This window comes from Phocoena sinus, chromosome 1 (assembly GCF_008692025.1).
Source record: "Phocoena sinus isolate mPhoSin1 chromosome 1, mPhoSin1.pri, whole genome shotgun sequence".
NCBI classification, from domain to species: Eukaryota; Metazoa; Chordata; class Mammalia; order Artiodactyla; family Phocoenidae; genus Phocoena; species Phocoena sinus.
Genome location: NC_045763.1, coordinates 155,875,936 through 155,895,364, shown reverse-complemented (window position 1 = coordinate 155,895,364; position 19,429 = coordinate 155,875,936). Strand labels below are relative to the sequence as shown.

General features: G+C 36.0%; 1 protein-coding gene across 1 annotated transcript in view; it reads right to left on the bottom strand.

The window, feature by feature from the left end:
• KMO (kynurenine 3-monooxygenase) overlaps window positions 1-19,429 on the bottom strand; it is a 70,940-nt gene that overhangs the window by 10,176 nt on the left and 41,335 nt on the right. Inside the window, 4 exon segments of the mRNA XM_032638707.1 lie at window positions 12,510-12,657; window positions 14,220-14,341; window positions 15,261-15,332; window positions 18,161-18,326. Coding sequence (XP_032494598.1) covers window positions 12,510-12,657; window positions 14,220-14,341; window positions 15,261-15,332; window positions 18,161-18,326 — 508 coding nt within the window.

Below are 19,429 nucleotides of genomic sequence, written 5' to 3'. Positions count from 1 at the left end.
CAAAATGCAAGAAACAGTTAACAAGGACCTACAAGAACTAAAGATGAAACAAGCAACGATGAACAATGCAATAAATGAAATTAAAATCACTCTAGATAGGATCAATAGCAGAATAACTGAGGCAGAAGAACGGATAAGTGACCTGGAAGATAAAGTGGTGGAAATAACTACTGCAGAGCAGAATAAAGAAAAAAGAATGAAAAGAACTGAGGACAGTCTCAGAGACCTCTGGGACAACATGAAACGCACCAACATTCGAATTATAGGGGTTCCAGAAGAAGAAGAAAGAAAGAAAGGGACTGAGAAAATATTTGAAGAGATTATAGTTGAAAACTTCCCTAATATGGGAAAGGAAATAGTTAATCAAGTCCAGGAAGCACAGAGGGTCCCATACAGGATAAATACAAGGAGAAACACGCCAAGACACATATTAATCAAACTGTCAAAAATTAAATACAAAGAAAGCATATTAAAAGCAGCAAGGGAAAAACAACAAATAACACACAAGGGAATCCCCATAAGGTTAACAGCGGACCTCTCAGCAGAAACCCTACAAGCCAGAAGGGAGTGGCAGGACATACTGAAAGTGATGAAGGAGAATAGCCTGAAACCAAGACTACTCTACCCAGCAAGGATCTCATTCACATTTGATGGAGAAATTAAAACCTTTACAGACAAGCAAAAGCTGAGAGAGTTCAGCACCACCAAACCAGCTTTACAACAAATGCTAAAGGAACTTCTCTAGACACGAAACACAAGAGAAGGAAATGACCTATAGTAGCGAACCCAAAACAATATATAAAATGGAAATAGGAACATACATATCGATAATTACCTTAAATGTAAATGGACTAAATGCTCCCACCAAAAGACACAGATTGGCTGAATGGATACAAAAACAAGACCCTTATATATGCTGTCTACAAGAGACCCACTTCAGAACTAGAGACACATACAGACTGAAAGTAAGGGGATGGAAAAAGATATTCCATGCAAATGGAAACCAAAAGAAAGCTGGAGTAGCAATTCTCATATCAGACAAAATAGACTTTAAAATAAGGACTATTAAAAGGGACAAAGAAGGACACTACATAATGATCAAGGGATCGATCCAAGAAGAAGATATAACAATTGTAAATATTTATGCACCCAACATAGGAGCACCTCAATACATAAGGCAAATACTAACAACCATAAAAGGGGAGATCAACAGTAACACATTCATAGTAGGGGACTTTAACACCCCACTTTCACCCATGGACAGATCATCCAAAATGAAAATAAATAAGGAAACACAAGCTTTAAATGATACATTAAACAAGATGGACTTAATTGATATTTATAGGACACTCCATCCAAAAACAACAGAATACACATTTTTCTCAAGTGCTCATGGAACATTCTCCAGGATAGATCATATCTTGGGTCACAAATCAAGCCTTGGTAAATTTAAGAAAACTGAAATTGTATCAAGTATCTTTTCCGACCACAACGCCATGAGACTAGATATCAATTACAGGAAAAGATCTGTAAAAAATACAAACACATGGAGGCTAAACAATACACTACTTAATAATGAAGTGATCACTGAAGAAATCAAAGAGGAAATAAAAAAATACCTAGAAACAAATGACAATGGAGACACAACGGCCCAAAACCTATGGGATGCAGCAAAAGCAGTTCTAAGGGGGAAGTTTATAGCAATACAAGCCCCCCTTAAGAAGCAGGAAACATCTCGAATAAACAACCTAACCTTGCACCTCAAGCAATTAGAGAAAGAACAAAAAAACCCCAAAGCTAGCAGAAGGAAAGAAATCATAAAAATCAGATCAGAAATAAATGAAAAAGAAATGAAGGAAACGATAGCAAAGATCAATAAAACTAAAAGCTGGTTCTTTGAGAAGATAAACAAAATAGATAAACCACTAGCCAGACTCATCAAGAAAAAAAGGGAGAAGACTCAAATCAATAGAATTAGAAATGAGAAAGGAGAAATAACAACTGACACTGCAGAAATAAAAAAAATCATGAGAGATTACTACAAGCAACTCTATGCCAATAAAATGGACAATCTGGAAGAAATGGACAAATTTTTAGAAATGCACAACCTGCCAAGACTGAATCAGGAAGAAATAGAAAATATGAACAGACCAATCACAAGCACTGAAATTGAAACTGTGATTAAAAACCTTCCAACAAACAAAAGCCCAGGACCAGATGGCTTCACAGGTGAATTCTATCAAACGTTTAGAGAAGAGCTAACACCTATCCTTCTCAAACTCTTCCAAAATATAGCAGAGGGAGGAACACTCCCAAATTCCTTCTACGAAGCCACCATCACCTTGATACCAAAACCAGACAAGGATGTCACAAAGAAAGAAAACTACAGGCCAATATCACTGATGAACATAGATGCAAAAATCCTCAACAAAATACTAGCAAACAGAATCCAACAGCACATTAAAAGGGTCATACACCATGATCAAGTGGGGTTTATTCCAGGAATGCAAGGATTCTTCAATATACGCAAATCTATCAATGTGATAAACTATATTAACAAATTGAAGGAGAAAAACCATATGATCATCTCAATAGATGCAGAGAAAGCTTTCGACAAAATTCAACACCCATTTATGATAAAAACCCTCCAGAAAGTAGGCATAGAGGGAACTTTCCTAAACATAATAAAAGCCATATATGACAAGCCCACAGCAAACATCATCCTCAATGGTGAAAAACTGAAAGCATTTCCACTAAAATCAGGAACAAGACAAGGTTGCCCACTCTCACCACTCTTATTCAACCTAGTTTTGGAAGTTTTAGCCACAGCAATCAGAGAAGAAAAGGAAATAAAAGGAATCCAAATTGGAAAAGAAGAAGTAAAGCTGTCACTGTTTGCAGATGACATGATACTATACATAGAGAATCCTAAAGATGCTACCAGAAAACTACTAGAGCTAATCAATGAATTTGGTAAAGTAGCAGGATACAAAATTAATGCACAGAAATCTCTGGCATTCCTATATACTAATGATGAAAAATCTGAAAGTGAAATCAAGAAAACACTCCCATTTACCATTGCAACAAAAAGAATAAAATATCTAGGAATAAACCTACCTAAGGATACGAAAGACCTGTATGCAGAAAATTATAAGACACTGATGAAAGAAATTAAAGATGATACAAATAGATGGAGAGATATACCATGTTCTTGGATGGGAAGAATCAACATTGTGAAAATGACTCTACTACCCAAAGCAATCTACAGATTCAATGCAATCCCTATCAAACTACCACTGGCATTTTTCACAGAACTAGAACAAAAAATTTCGCAATTTGTATGGAAACACAAAAGACCCCGAATAGCCAAAGCAATCTTGAGAACGAAAAAAGGAGCTGGAGGAATAAGGCTCCCTGACTTCAGACTATATTACAAAGCAACAGTAATCAAGACAGTATGGTACTGGCACAAAAACAGAAAGATAGATCAGTGGAACAGGATAGAAAGCCCAGAGATAAACCCACGCACATATGGACACCTTATCTTTGATAAAGGAGGCAGGAATGTACAGTGGAGAAAGGACAGCCTCTTCAATAAATGGTGCTGGGAAAACTGGACAGGTACATGTAAAAGTATGAGATTAGATCACTCCCTAACACCATACACAAAAATAAGCTCAAAATGGATTAAAGACCTAAATGTAAGGCCAGAAACTATCAAACTCTTAGAAGAAAACATAGGAAGAACACTCTATGACATAAATCACAGCAAGATCCTTTCTGACCCACCTCCTAGAGTAATGGAAATAAAAACAAAAATAAACAAATGGGACCTAATGAAACTTCAAAGCTTTTGCACAGCAAAGGAAACCATAACCAAGAGCAAAAGACAACCCTCAGAATGGGAGAAAACATTTGCAAATGAAGCAACTGACAAAGGATTAATCTCCAAAATTTACAAGCAGCTCATGCAGCTCAATAACAAAAAAACAAACAACCCCATCCAAAAATGGGCAGAAGACCTAAATAGACATTTCTCCAAAGAAGATATACAGCATGCCAACAAACACATGAAAGAATGCTCAACATCATTAATCATTAGAGAAATGCAAATCAAAACTACAATGAGATATCATCTCACACCAGTCAGAATGGCCATCATCAAAAAGTCTAGAAACAATAAATGCTGGAGAGGGTGTGGAGAAAAGGGGACACTCTTGCACTGCTGGTGGGAATGTGAATTGGTTCAGCCACTATGGAGAACAGTATGGAGGTTCCTTAAAAAACTACAAATAGAATTACCATATGACCCAGCAATCCCACTACTTGGCATATACCCTGAGAAAACCAAAATTCAAAGAGAGTCATGTACCAAAATGTTCATTGCAGCTCTATTTACAATAGCCAGGACATGGAAACAACCTAAGCGCCCATCATCGGATGAATGGATAAAGAAGATGTGGCACATATACACAATGGAATATTACTCAGCCTTAAAAAGAAATGAAATTGAGCTATTTGTAATGAGATGGATAGACCTAGAATCTGTCATACAGAGTGAAGTAAGTCAGAAAGAAAAAGACAAATACCGTATGCTAACACATATATATGGAATTTAAGGGAAAAAAATGTCATGAAGAACCTAGGGGTAAGATAGGAATAAAGACGCAGACCTACTGGAGAACGGACTTAAGGATATGGGGAGGGGGAAGGGTGAGTTTTGACAGGGCGAGAGAGAGTCATGGACATATACACACTAACAAACGTAGTAAGGTAGATAGCTGGGGGGAAGCAGCCGCAAGGCACAGGGATATTAGCTCGGTGCTTTGTGACAGCCTGGAAGGGTGGGAAGGGGAGAGTGGGAGGGAGGGAGACGCAAGAGGGAAGACATATGGGAACATATGTATATGTATAGCTGATTCACTTTGTTGTGAATCAGAAACTAACACACCATTGTAAAGCAATTATACCCCAATAAAGATGTTTAAAAAAAAAAAAAAAAAGAAGCAAAAATAATTATATTGTTCTACCATGAGCATTAAAATAATATTTAAACTCTTCAGGGCTTTAAGATTCACATTTAGAGCAATTTAATGACAGGATAGAACTTTCATATTAACTTACTTTCTATAAGCCAAGATTAAAGCAAATTTCCAATCAACAAATCTACAAAATTAGTAAGGTACTATGCTAAATGAAGTAGGGAGAAGAAAATAAAAAGCTATGTTTCCCTGCATCCTAGGAATTCAAACTATAGTTTTAAGACAATATAAAAATATGTAAAGGTTAAGAAATAAAATATTTCTATATCAATTATACATATCATACCTGAAGCAAATAAATTTGTCAATTATATAGGCTGTTAATGCTATAGGAATTTAGAAATGAGAGATACCATATAGAGATGAGATAACACTCTTAAATTCTTTATTTAATTAATTCATTTATTCCTGGAGAATTCCTATGAGATAGGTATATTAAAATCCGAATTTTACAGATAAGGAAGTAGAGATAAGTTAGTTGCATGAGAACATATTCTAATAAATCATGAAGCCAGACTTTGAACCAGGGAGTTCTAATTATCCACTATGTTAAAATTGATGTTTCCTTACTTTTTTAAAAATTTAAGTACAGTTGACTTACAATATTATATTTATTTCAGGTATACAACATAGTGATTTGATATTTTTATAGATTATACTCCATATAAAGGTATTATAAAATATAGACTATATATTCTGTGCTGTATATTACATCCTTGCATCTTATTTATTTTATGCCTCATAGTTTGTACCTCTTAATCCCCTTCCTCTATCTTGCCCCTCCCCCTACCCTTCTACCCACTGGTAACCACTAGTTTGTTCTCTATATCTGTGAGTCTGTTTCTGCTTTGTTATATTCGTTCATTTGCTTTATTTTTTAGATTCCACATATAAGTGAAAACGTACAGTATTTGTCTTTCTTTGTCTGACTTATTTCACTAACCATAATACCATCCAGGTCCATCCACGTTGTTGCAAATGGCAAAATTTTGTTCTTTTTTATGGTTGAGTAATATTCTGTTGTATATACATAGCACTTCTTTATCCATCCATTGTTAATGGACAGTTAGGTTGCTTCCATATCTTGGCTATTGTAAATAATGCTGATATGAACATGGGGTGTATATATCTTTTCAAATTAGCATTTTAATTTTCTTTGTATACATACCATGAGTGGAATTTCTGGACCATATGGTAGTTCTATTTTTAATTTTTTGAGGAACCTCCATACTGTTTTCCTTAGTGGCTGAACCAATTTACATTCCCACCAACACTACTAGAATTCCCTTTTCTCCACATCCTTGACAACACTTGTTCTTTGTTGTCTTTTTGATGATAGCCATTCTGACAACTATGAGATGATATCTCACAGTGGTTTTGATTTGTACTTCCTTGATGATTAGTGATGTTGAGCATCTTTTCATATGCCTGTTGGCCATCTGTATATCTTCTTTGGAAAAATGCCTATTCAGGTCTTCTGCCCATTTTTTAAATTGGGTTGTTTGTTTTCTTGACATTGAGTTCCATGAGTTTTTATATATTTTTGATATTAACCCCTTATGAGACATTACATTTGCAAAGATCTCCCATTCAGTAGGTTGCCTTTTCCTTTTGTTGATGGTTTCCTACACTGTGCAAAACTTTTAAGTTTGATTAGGTTTCACTTGTTTGTTTTGCTTTTGTTTCTTTTGCTTGAGGAGACAGATCCAAAAAAGTATTACTAAGACCTATGTGAAAGCATTTCTTTTCTTCTAATAGTTTTATGGTTTCATATCCTACACTTAAATCTTTAATCCATTTTGAGTGTATTTTTGGGTATAATAGGAGAAAATATTCTAATTTCATTCTTTTACATGTAGCTGTCCAGTTTTCCCAATACCACTTATTGAAGAGACTGTCTTTTCCCCATTGTATATTTTTGCCTCCTTGGCTGTAGACTAACTGACCATATCTGCATGGGTTTATTTCTGGGTTCGGTGTTCCATTGACCTATGTGTCTGTTTTTGTGTCATTACCATACTGTTTTGATGATTATAACTTTGTAGCATAGTTTGAATTTAGGGTCCATGATACCTCCAGCTTTGTTCTCTTTTCTCAAGATTGCTTTGTCTACTGAGGGTCTTTTGTAGTTCCTTACAAATTTTAGGATTTTTTTCTAGTTCTGTGAAAACTGTCGTGAATATTTTGATAAGAATTGCATTAAGTTTGTAGATTGCTTTGGGTAGTATGGACATTTTAACAATATTAATTCTTCCAATCTATGAATACAGGATATCTTTCCATTTATTTTTATCATCTTTAATTATCTTTATCAATGTCTTATAGTTTTCAGAGTATAAGTCTTTCACCTCCTTGGTTAAATTTATTTCTATGTGTTTTATTATTTTTGGTGCAATTCTAATATTGTTTTCTTGCTTTCACTTTCTAATATTTCATTATTAGTTCATAGAAAAGCAACCGGTTTCTGTATATTAATCTTGCATCCTGCCACTTTACTGAATTCATTTATTAGTTCTAATATTTTTTTGGTGAAGACTTTAGGGTTTTCTATATATGTCATCAGCAAATAGTGACAGTTTTACTTCTTCCTTTCCAATTTGGATGGCTTTTACCTCTTTTACTTGTCTGATTGCTATGACTAGGACCTCCAGTACTATATTAAATAGAAATGATGAGAGTGGACATCCTTATCTTGTTCCTGATCTTAGAGAAAAAGCTTTCAGCTTTTCACTGCTGAGTATGATGTTATCTGTGGGTTTGTCATAAATGACCTTTATTATGTTGAGATATGTCCCCTCTGTACAAATTTTGTTCAGGGTTTTTATCAGAATGGATGTTGAATTTTGTCAAATGCCTTTTCTACATCTATTGAGATGGTCATGTGATTTTTATCTTTTGTTTTGATAATGTGATTTATCACACTGGTTGATTTGCAGATATTGAACCATACTTGTACTGCAGGGATTAATCCCAGTTTATCATAGTTTATGATTCTTTTAATTTATTGTTAAATTTATTTGCTAATATTTTGTTGAGAATTTTTATATCTATATTCATCAGAAAAATTGTCTGTAATATTCTTTTATTTTTTTGTAGTGTCTTTGTATATTTTAGTATCAGGGTAATGCTGAACTCAGAATGAATTTGGGAGTGTTCCCTCCTCTACAATTTTCGGAAAATGTTTGGTAGAATACATCTGGGAAGTTATTAGTCCTGGTTTTGTTTGTTGAGTGTTTTTGATTATTAACTTAGTTTCAATACTAATAATCAGTCAGTTCAGATAATCTATTTCCTCCTGATTCAGTCTTGGAAGATTGTATGTTTCTAGAAATCTATCTGTTTCTCTCAGGTTGTCCAGTTTGTTGGCATATTCATAGTATTCTCCTATGATTGTTTGTGTTTCTGTGATAATGGTTATATTTTCTCCTCTTTCATTTATTATTTTGTTTATTTGGATCCTCTCTCTTTTTTTCTTAGTGAGCCTGGGTAAAGGTTTATCTGTTTTTTGTTTATCTTTTTAAAAAACCAGCCCTTGATTTCATTGATCTTTTCTATTTTTTTTTTGAGGGGGTTCTCTATTTTATTTATTTCCACTCTGATCTTTATTATTTCCTTCCTTCTGCTGACTTTGGGCCTTGTTTTTTCTTCTTTTTCTAATTTCTTCAGATAAGATAGGTTGTTTACTTGAGACTTTTCTATTTTCTTGAGGTAGGCCTGAAATGCTATAAACTTCCCTTTTAAAACTGCTTTTGCCATCCTGTAAATAACAATTAAGTCCACCTGGTCTAATGTGTCATTTAAGGCCACTGTTTCCTTTTAGATTTTCTGTCTGGATGATTTATCCATTAAGGCAAGTGGAGTGTTAAAGTCCTCTACTATTATTGTATTACTGTCAATTTCTCCCTTTATGTCTGTCAATATTCACTTTATATATTTAAGTACTCCTATATTCGATGCATATATGTTTACAGTTTTTATATCCTCTTCCTGTATTGACCCCTTTATCATTATATAATGTCCTTCTTTTTCTTTTATTATAGACTTTGTTTTAAAATTTATTTTGTCTGATATGAGTATTGCTACCCAGCTTTCCTTTTGTTTCTATTTGCATGGAATATCTTTTTCCATCCCTTCACTTTCAATCTGTGTGTGTGTATTTAGCTCTGAAGTGAGTTTCTTGTAGGCAGCAGAGAGATGGATCTTATTTTTTAATCCAATCAGCCACCCTATGTCTTTTGACTGGAGCATTTAATCCAATGACATTTAATGTGGTTATTAATAGGTATGTACTTATTGCCATTTTATTATTTTTTTTCTGGTAGTTCTTCTTTGTTCTTTTCTTTTTCTTTTAGTCTCTTCTTTTGTGGTTTGATGTTTTTCTTTAGTGTTATGTTTGTGTTCCTATCTTTCTAAATTTTGTGTATCTATTCTAGGTTTTTGATTTGTGGTTACCATAGAGTTCATATATGTTGACCTAAACTATACCTACTTGTTTTAAACTGATAGACATTTAAGTTCAAAAACATTCTAAAAGACCTACTTTTTTTACTCCTCCCCCATGGTTTGTGTTTTTTATGTCATATTTTACATTTTCAGGCCTATCCTTTAACTGTTTATTGTAATTATACTTGATTTTACAGTTTTTGTCTTTTAACCTTTGTTCTAGCTTATTTAAGTGGTTGATCCACAGCTCTTACCATATATTTGCCTTTACCAGTGGGATTTTTCCCTTCTTATTTTTCTTATTTCTTGTTACAGCCTTTTCTTTTTTACTTAAAGAAGACACTTTAACATTTCTTGTAAGGTCGATTTAGTAATGATGAACTCTTTTACTTTTTGCTTGTCTGGGAAACTATCTCTCCTTCAATTCTGAACAATAACCTTGCTGGGTAAAGTATTCTTAGTTGTAGGTTTTTTCCTTTCAGCACTTTAAACATATCATTCCATTCCCTTCTGGACTGCAAAGCTGCTGCTGAAAAATCAGCTAATATGATTGCCTATGGGCGTTCCCTTGTTTGTGATTCTTTGTTTTGTTCTTGCTGCCTTTAAAATTCTTTCTTTAATTTTGCCATTTTCATTGTCTTGGTGTGGGTATTTTGGGGTTCATCTTGTTTGGAACTCTTTTTGTTTCCTGTACCTGGATATCTGTTTCCTTCTTCAGGTTAGGGAAGTTTTCAGCCACAATTTCATCAAATACATTTTCTACCTCTTTCTCTCTCTTCTTATCCTGAGACCCCTATAATGTGAATGTTAGTATGTTTGATTGTCTCAGAGGTCTCATTTTTAAGAATTTGTTTTTCTTTTTGCTGTTCTGATTTTGTGATTTCCACTATTCCTTCTTTCAGATCACATATGCATTCTTCTATATCACCTAATCTGCTGTTGAATCCCCCTAGTGTATTTTTCATTTCAGTTATTATATTCTTTAGCTCTGATTGGTTTTTTCTCATATTTTCTAAATCTCTGTTGAAGTTTTCAATGAGTGCTTTCATTCTACTCCCAAGTTTGGTGAGCATCTTTATGACCATCGCTTCTAACCCTTTATTAGGTTAATTATTTATCTCTATTTCATTAGGGTATTTTTCAAGGGTTTTACTTTGTTCTTTTGTTTGAAACATATTCCTCCATTTTCTCATTTTGTTTAACTTTCTATGTTTGTCTCTATGAAATTATGTGAAAGTTACCTGTCCTGGTCTTGAAGGCATGTCTTATGATATCCTATTCAGTCTGCATGTGCCCACTGGCTTTGGTGGGAGAGCTGCATCTGAAGTGAGCATGGGCCACACTTTCCCCTAGGGTATGCTGGCAGCCACCACTTTGGTGGGAAACAGGGCTGGATTCAGAGGGGCTAGAGCCAGATCCAGGTGCAGCCAGGGCTTCTCCTAGACTCAGTGGCAGTCACTGCCCTATGGGGTAGGGTTTGAGGCTCCCAGGGCCTGGAGTAGAAGCCCCGAGGGTGGTGGGTTTCTGCTGAGTGTGATGACAATCTCTGCCTTGGTTGGGGGCATGGCCAGGTTCCTGAGGGCTTGGAGCCACACTTCTAAACTGGTTCTGCTTTTTCCCCAGGTGTACACACCTTGGTTAGAGGCAGGGTGGGGGCTGGAGGGGCTGGAGCCACACTGCTGAGCTGGTTGCATTTCTTCCCTGGTGTGTGCATGCTCATTAGCAATAGCAGCCTCCACCTTAGTGGGGAACAGCGTCAGAGTAGGAGGTGCTGGAGCAGGAGCCCAGTGCATGTTGTGGGGTACACTGGGGAAGCCCTGGCAGGCCATCCAGAGCAACCAGCACTTGTCAGTCTGCTGCCTCCATGATGGGATTGGGAGCAAGCAAGTCTGTGTACATGCTCTTCAGGAGCAGAGTATCAGTTTCTTACTGCCCCCTAGTAAGCCACAGCTAAGGAGTCTCATTTTCCTGGCCTTGAACCCCAGACCTGGGGTGTCTAATATGTGGCTCAAACTCCTTGCTCCCCAGGGAGGATCCCCAAATCTGTGATAGCCCCCTCCTCTTCTGGGTCACACACTAGGGGTGTGTGTCTTGACTAGATCAATTCTCCTCCCCTCCTACCAGACTCCATGTGGTTCTTTCTTTACAGCCTTGGTTGTAGAAGAGCTATTCTGCTAGTCTTCAGGTTGTTCACAGTGAGTTTCTCTATGTGTAGCTGTAGTTTTGATGTGTTCGTGGGAGGAGGTGAACTCAGGGTCCTCCCACTCTACCAACTTGATCCCACCTCTCTTGTTATGTTTTTGTAAAACAAAATGTTTTTGACTACTTTGCTCAAAATATAATTGATTAGATTCATAAGCTCTTTATTCTTGGACTATATCCCATTCACCAAAACAATATAAGACTATGGTTATAAAACTATTAGTAATCAAACACACATGCACATAAAATAATTGTTTGTCTAGACAATTATTTTAGAATTCCTTAAAATTAATGTTCAATATTTGAACACTATTCATTTTCTGAAATATTTTTTAGCCAGAATGGTAAAATTTCCATGAAAGCAGCTAGTATTCAACATCTAGTCTGTTTCATCATTTTATTTAACTCGATCAATTGTGTTTTCTTTTCTTTTGGAATGAAAAAGCAGAGGGAAAAAAAAGATAATTTGGGATATTTTTCTTTTCTGATACTAACATTATAATCTCTAGAAAAAATACACTTTAAAAGTTAAGTCTTGAATTGCTGATAGTCAAGTTTCCAAATTTCAAGTCATCAATACATTTTCTAACTGAACAGAAAACTATCTTATGCTTTTTTATACACTAAATTACTGCATCAAGTAATCCAAGAGTTGACTATATTTAGAGATCAATCTAGTTAAATAGCTGGTATGGTTTTTGAGTTGACTGTTTTCTCAGAGATTATGTGAGGATAGTTTTAAGCATATTTTTTATTTAAGACTTTTTAGTTGAGACTGACCCAGAGAAATTTAAGGGACTTACCTATGGAAAAAGAACTTACCGCATTCATTCCCTGCCCAAAAAAGGGCACTATGGCATGAGCTGCATCTCCCATCAACACACAGTGTGATTTAAAGTGAAAAGAAGAGCACTTAACGGATATCATGGGCTGGGCGGGCAACAGAAAGAAATCTTGTGCCAGGGTTTGCCTTTAGAGGAAAACAATAAAAATGTAAAAATGTTAAGCTGGGTATTAAATATTGTGTAATTCTTTCAGATTTACTGGCTTTGCTAACATAATATTTCATTGAAAAGTACGTGAGAATGTCAGGAAGAAAACAGGAGAGGGAGAACTGAAGTTTCTTCTAGTTTCCAAATTCCACTGTTCTATTTATATTCTTAATTTGCAACAGTTTTAATCACATCCAAAAGGAACAAGTTTAGCTGCATTTGAATAACTTGAAATATGTCTGTGTTATATGTCATGAAAATTTTATTATCAAGCACACAGATCACACAATTTTCAACTACGTTGGAATGTTTTAGGTTTCCTTGGAGAAACTTGAGATGCAGTTGTGCATTTGATTAGCACACAACAAACCAAAATTAAGTTAATGCGAATCCATGTGTATTTGGAAATGAACAACTGTAATCAAGCTAGTATCTGTTCAAGCATCTACAGAGGTTTTGTGGAAGCTATAGGTAGAGAAGTAGTACATACACTAGAGGATCTTAAATCTAGTTGGAGAGGCAAGAAAGAGCCACAGAACAAGTTCTGAAGTAGCTAAGGGCTAAATTTTGGTGTGCAGAGATTTCCCTTCAAAGTCAGAGAAGGAGAAGCCAACACAGGCAATTGAATTTTTCTGCAGGAAAGGATGAGAACTGACAATTTTTAATAGATCTGCTATGGGTGGGCAGTGGGCTATCCCTTTTACATAATTAGCTCATTCAATTTTCAAAATAGCCCTAAAAGTTAGGTAACCTGATGTCTATTTTAATGATAAAAAATCTGAGATTCAGGGAAGTCAGGGACAAGAGCAGTATTCAAATCTTGCTCTTTCTGCAGTATTGTGCTGCCTCCATGAAGACATCGCTGGAGATAGAAAGTGAGCTGGATTCCAGGACGGAGTGACAGTGGGAGAGAGGCACTGAGTGAGACCAAATGACAAGGTCCATATGAAGGGGAAGTTGATATGGGCTAGAGGAGCTGAGACTGATAATCCAGACAGCTAATACAATTAGCTATCAATTTGGGGGAACTTTATATGTGCCTGGCCCTGTGCTGAATGATTTATAGGCATGATCCCCTTCACTCCTCACAACAACCCTTTGGTGCAGGTATTACTATTATCACCATTTTACTGTGAGGGGCGTGAGACATAGGAAAGCTTATACAGCTAGCAACTGGTGGACTTGAGACTTGAGGTTGCAAGCTATTTCTGCCTTGATGTAGATTTGTGTTCCCACCAGCAGAAGGAAGCACAGTCAAGCCCTAAGGGGCCTGAGCGCCTGCTCAGGGTACATAGAAGGTCCAGGGACATTGGTGATTTGTCTTTCCCAGGGAAACTGGCCTGGCCTGGATTTTTTCAGAATTCCTGTTCACAGCACAAGATCCTCTTGGACTTTTGCTGTAATCTAGGCTTCCTGTCTAGGTCACTGCATGATTGGTCATGTTTAACAAAAACGGAAATAAGTGCATTAGCCTTTATTTGAACTTTGAATAACTCAAACCAGTGGGGCAAAAGGCACCATTGCACATCTTGAGACTTACTTTCCAATTAGAGGGATAGAATCCGGAAAGTACTTCTGGAAGAAATTCAGCACATCACTACTAGTTTGCAGTTTTTCAAACTCTTCAAAGGGCATGAACAAAGTACACGTGAAAGATTTGTTCTGTAAGAAGAAGAGGAACAGTGTGAGAGAGATCAGGGGGCCAGGCAATGCTGGCACTAAGGCAGACCCCTAAATCACAGACTGCTTGCTGTGGCTCAGGGGCCTCTGGGAAGAATGTCCAAGCAGACAGGAAAGGCAGCCTCTCTTTCTTCCCTCACTCCCAAGGAAAAGCTCCGTCAAGTCCCAAGGTGCTCCCCAGCTTCTTGGTTATCAGGAGAATTTTATACTGTAAACTCAAGATATTTTCACCAAGCAAACATTACACTTCTTAGATTATTAGGTTGGTTGGATTTGATTTCTCGTCTTTTTTTTTCTTTATTGTTGTTCCATTTAAGATGTCATGATATTAAGGCATTAGACCCTAGGACTGTTAATAAGTGAAGAAAAAAAAAAAGAAAGTAAAAGACCAACCAGAGAAATATCAATAGGTATACCTGTGTATATTATCTATATAGATAATATAGATAATAATAACTATATATGTATATATTATATATTAACATAGCAAAAAAGTTTCTTTCTAATGAAAGAACAGCCATGCTCTTTTGAGATAATGTATATTCCAATGTTGTCCTACAGATATTAAGGATGAAAAATACTTCCTAATATATAACCTAAATCTCTTTGGCTTTATTTCGGGACCATTTCTTCCTGTGCTGTCTTGGGGAAGATGGCAGTCAGGTACCACCACACATAAACCCCCATTAGTCATTCATATATGTTAAATATCCTCTCCAAAGTAAATAGTTTGGATTCCTTCAGGTTTTTCCTCAGTATCCCCAGAGTTTCAGATATAATCACTAAATAGACTAAACAATGATGAAGTTGATTACATTCATGCATACAGAGTATAAAAGTAAGTAACAAAAAACATTAATTATATATGCAAAATGACAGTTGATAAGAAATTTTACACTACCATGTTAGGAAGTGCAATCATCATAAAGGTATCTCTAGGCCAAATATGTAGATAATTAGGTTCCATGGCATACTGCAGGGAAAAAAGGTATATATAATTAGTGTATTAATGTAGCACATCTGCATTAACAAATTAAATACGATGATTCTGTTTATGTTATAATTGTTTCCACAGCAATTTAAATCAATGTCATATGCATGGTGATGTGCACATCCATTGCTACGTAAAGCAGAAGTTTTCTTAGAAAAGACTTTGTGTTCTGTCTTTATAAACTCAGGCTTAGGTGAGTTTTTGATACCATGTATAATTGAAGATTTGAGAACATGCTATAAGATTCATTTTCTCTCTCTCCTCTGTTTCCATGGACACACGCACATATATACACATACACAAATATGTATACATACATATATAAAATATATATTATATACACACATAAGCTGTGGATGTGTGTATATATGTGTAATGTTTTTCTACTTTATTTTTTACCTTATTTGGGTACTTATTTGTATAAACAGAAAGATCCTAAGTTTAAATTTCATGGACAAAACAAAATTTTACAAACAAGCCTCTTATTGCTTGTTTACTACAACATAAATAGTAGAGAGAAATGCTCCCTCTTTAGCAAAGCCACTACAGGGCAATAGCCGCCTGAGTAGGTATGTATGGCTTGGGCACATGAATTGACCCAAAGACCCAAGTGACCCAAACCACTGAGGTTCCCAGGGGTATTACATATATAAGTATATGCCATCCGTTTCCCAACTATTTTAAGTTTGTATTATTTTCTATAAATGTTTAGAGAGCACCTACCATGTATATGTCTTATGGTAGTAAAAAGATGACAAAAAGTACATCTTAGTCTCCTAGCTAACATTTTCACACTTTTTTATAGCTATTTGTGTCTTAGGAGATGAGACTGCTTCTTCCCGGCTTTTTTATCCCCAGAGCCACAAAGAAAGCCCAATACACAGACAAAGAGATGAATAAGTGAATAACACTTTGACACCAAAGATCTCACAAAGCAGTTGAATAGGCAAGATATATACATATGAAAAGCTCCCAAAAACTTCTCTTTAACAACAACTCAAGTGGTAGAGAGACAAAATGATTTGGTGCCTAGGTAGAAGTTTAGGAAAGAAAAACTGGAAAGGTAAGAGGATTGTGGGTCTGGGATGGCTGAAACAAGGGACTGGTAGATTAGATAGCGGTGAAGGACAGTGGCTGCTGGTGAGGGTGAGCACACTGAACAACGTGGAGGGGGCACAAATGAGCATGGTGCCTTACTGGTAATAGGACACCAGCCTGGATGAGGTGAGCCTCCTTGCTTCCCTCTTGCTATCTTTTGACCTATTCTACATGGTGTCGATAAAGCAAATATGATACCAAAAACATTTTGATATTCATACATATTTCATGACCCTAGAAAACAACTCTTTAAAATTTCAGGTTCTTTATTCCAAGTCACGCTCTCAATAGATATCCTTATGCAACAGCGGTCCCAAGGTCAGATTTGTCATAATTCCCATGGGTCTTCTTACTACAAGTCCCTCCACACATAAAGTCTAAGCGAGACAGTTTGCTTGCTGTGCAAAAACAGCTTTAAGATAAGCTCCCACATAATTCCCAAAAGCACTCCCTTAATATTCACCCAACTCTGTCACTCATCCAATCTCTCCCTCCTACTCCACCTGTCAGAGACGGAGTGAAAATGTCTGCTACATTAGAAAAAGAAAAAAGGAAGGAAGAAAAGGAAAAAGAAAAGAAAGGAAGGAAGAAAGAAAGAAGTGGAGAAAAAGTTTCATAGAATTGTTTTTGGGCCATGTCAAAATATTCCCATGTCTGGTCACATTACTATGTCAAAACAGCATTTCTTAAAAGAGTAAAAACTTTCTATAAACCACCAATCATTACTATTAAATAGGAACACCTTGTAAATAAATGGCTATCTTAAATCTACATTAGTAGGCATGATCTCACTCAAACTGGGGACAATTTTTCAACAAAATCCTATAATCCAGAATTATCAGATCCTGGGCCATTAGAATATGACCCACCTGAAGACCATAAAATATCATTGAAGAATTAGTAAATCCATGTTTAACCAGGAGGAAGAAATAGAAAGACAACGAAATGTTAAAATATGGATTTAACTGGCTGAGAGTTTAGTATATAAGTGGTATATAATACCACTATCCCAAACTGACAAACTATTTCATAGATGTCTGAATTTCAAATAGTATAGATTAAATCAGTACCTTAAAATATATGTTTTATATGCAAATCAAGTATTTAACTAATGCTGTTTACTTTTCATTACTGATAAGCCAAGATCCTCATTGCTTCTGTTGGTGTTTTAATTTTCCTTATTAAATTCCTACATTTATTTGCTTATGACAATACACAATATACATACTACATATTTCCCTCCGGCCACATATGGTTTAACGTGGGAAGCAGGGAATGAGAAACATGCAATGCAAATCTCTTTGAAACAACTTGCTGTTCACTTTATTTAATAACTTTTGCATTTAATCATGAGTATAAGAACTCTGGATTGTCAGTATACATAGTTGATTCCCAACCCAATTTTTTTCTCCCAAGAGATAATAGAAAAATGATATTATTTTGTAAGACAAATCCCCTGTGTGTTTCCAATAAGGCAGTTGTAATTCCTCTCCTTCCTTCCATTCAAGAAAACATATCAAAAGGTAAGGGAGTGAGAGTGATATTATTAAAGAGATACCTGTACATCCAATTTATTATTAATTACAAAATACTTGTGGCCTTGATCAAGATATGCTATGAGAACAACTGCACTAGAATACGCTTCTATACTAATATGGGGCAGGGGGAGGAGGAGAGTTGTAGAAAGAAGAAAAGAAAGGGAAAGGACTTACATCCCCATTCTTAGGTGGAATATTCAATTCCATGAACCCATGAGGAATGTATTGTTGACTGTAATCAAAGCGGGGTTTCTTCATGAGGTGAGTTCTGACAGTGGAATAGGCTCCATCACATCCTACAATGAGGTCACAGGTGACATCTTTGGCAACGTTCTCATGTCTGAAAAGTAAAATAAATCATCAAAAAAAAAAAAAAAAGCCTAGTGGTGAAAATGATGAAGTACCTCTATTGGGTATAAAAAGTAGTGACTTAATGGGGCCACTACTCACTTTTACCTATCTGATTTAGAGCTTTGAGTAGATAGCTATAAAATGAAGATAACAATTGTCCCAGTCATGGGTTTGCTTATGAGAATGAGGATAACACAAAACCATACTGATTAATAAAGACATGCTAGGCCACAGAAGCATGACTAAGAGTTGAGTTCCCTGCATGAAGGAAGAGAAACTTGAAAAGAAAGAAAAGTGTTTCAAATGGAGGGAATGTATGAACAACCACAGGATGTGACCAGATCTTCTAGGAGCAACACATTTGTCTTGAACAGAGGGGATCAGAAGATGGATTTAAGAAAAGAATACAATTGGGAAGGGAGGAGAAGAGAATGAATGTTAAGACAAAAGGTTTAAATACATTATTCTGGCAAATGGGAGAAAACAATTTTTTTCCATTGGGGAGATGGTGTATAAAGAGTGGTAATTTAAGATAACTTACTTAGGAGTGGAAACATTGCAGTGGAGCCAGAGTGCAGATGGGAAAGAAATGGGGACAAGGTGACTGTAGTAGCCTGCATGTGTGGGGATGAGAGCCCAAGGATTGTGGCGCTCAGGAAGAAGGAAGACATAGGCTCTGAGGCAAACAGAAAGTATGAATGATTGGTACATGTTTATAGGTCTAGTGGGAGAAAATATGGAAAGGGCTACATCAAGGATGATTTTAATTATTTGGGTAATAGTACTAGGGAAGTCAGGAATGGGAGATGCTTGGTGACAAATAGAGGATCAAGGTTTTAGATGTGTTTGAGATTATGGCAAGTAGTTGTGAAGGTGTTTAATGGGAAATTAATATTGATTAAGATTGAAATAAGGATTGAGAATGAAGAAAAAGCCCTGGCCTGGAGATGTTAATCATAGAAATGTGAATTTACAAGTAGTTGTTGAATGAACTGTGAATCTCCCACGAGTGGGATGTGAGGTTTAGAACTCTAGAGGAAATGGAGTTGGCCAAGGGGAGGCAGACAAATAGTATTCAGAAAGAGGCGAGGA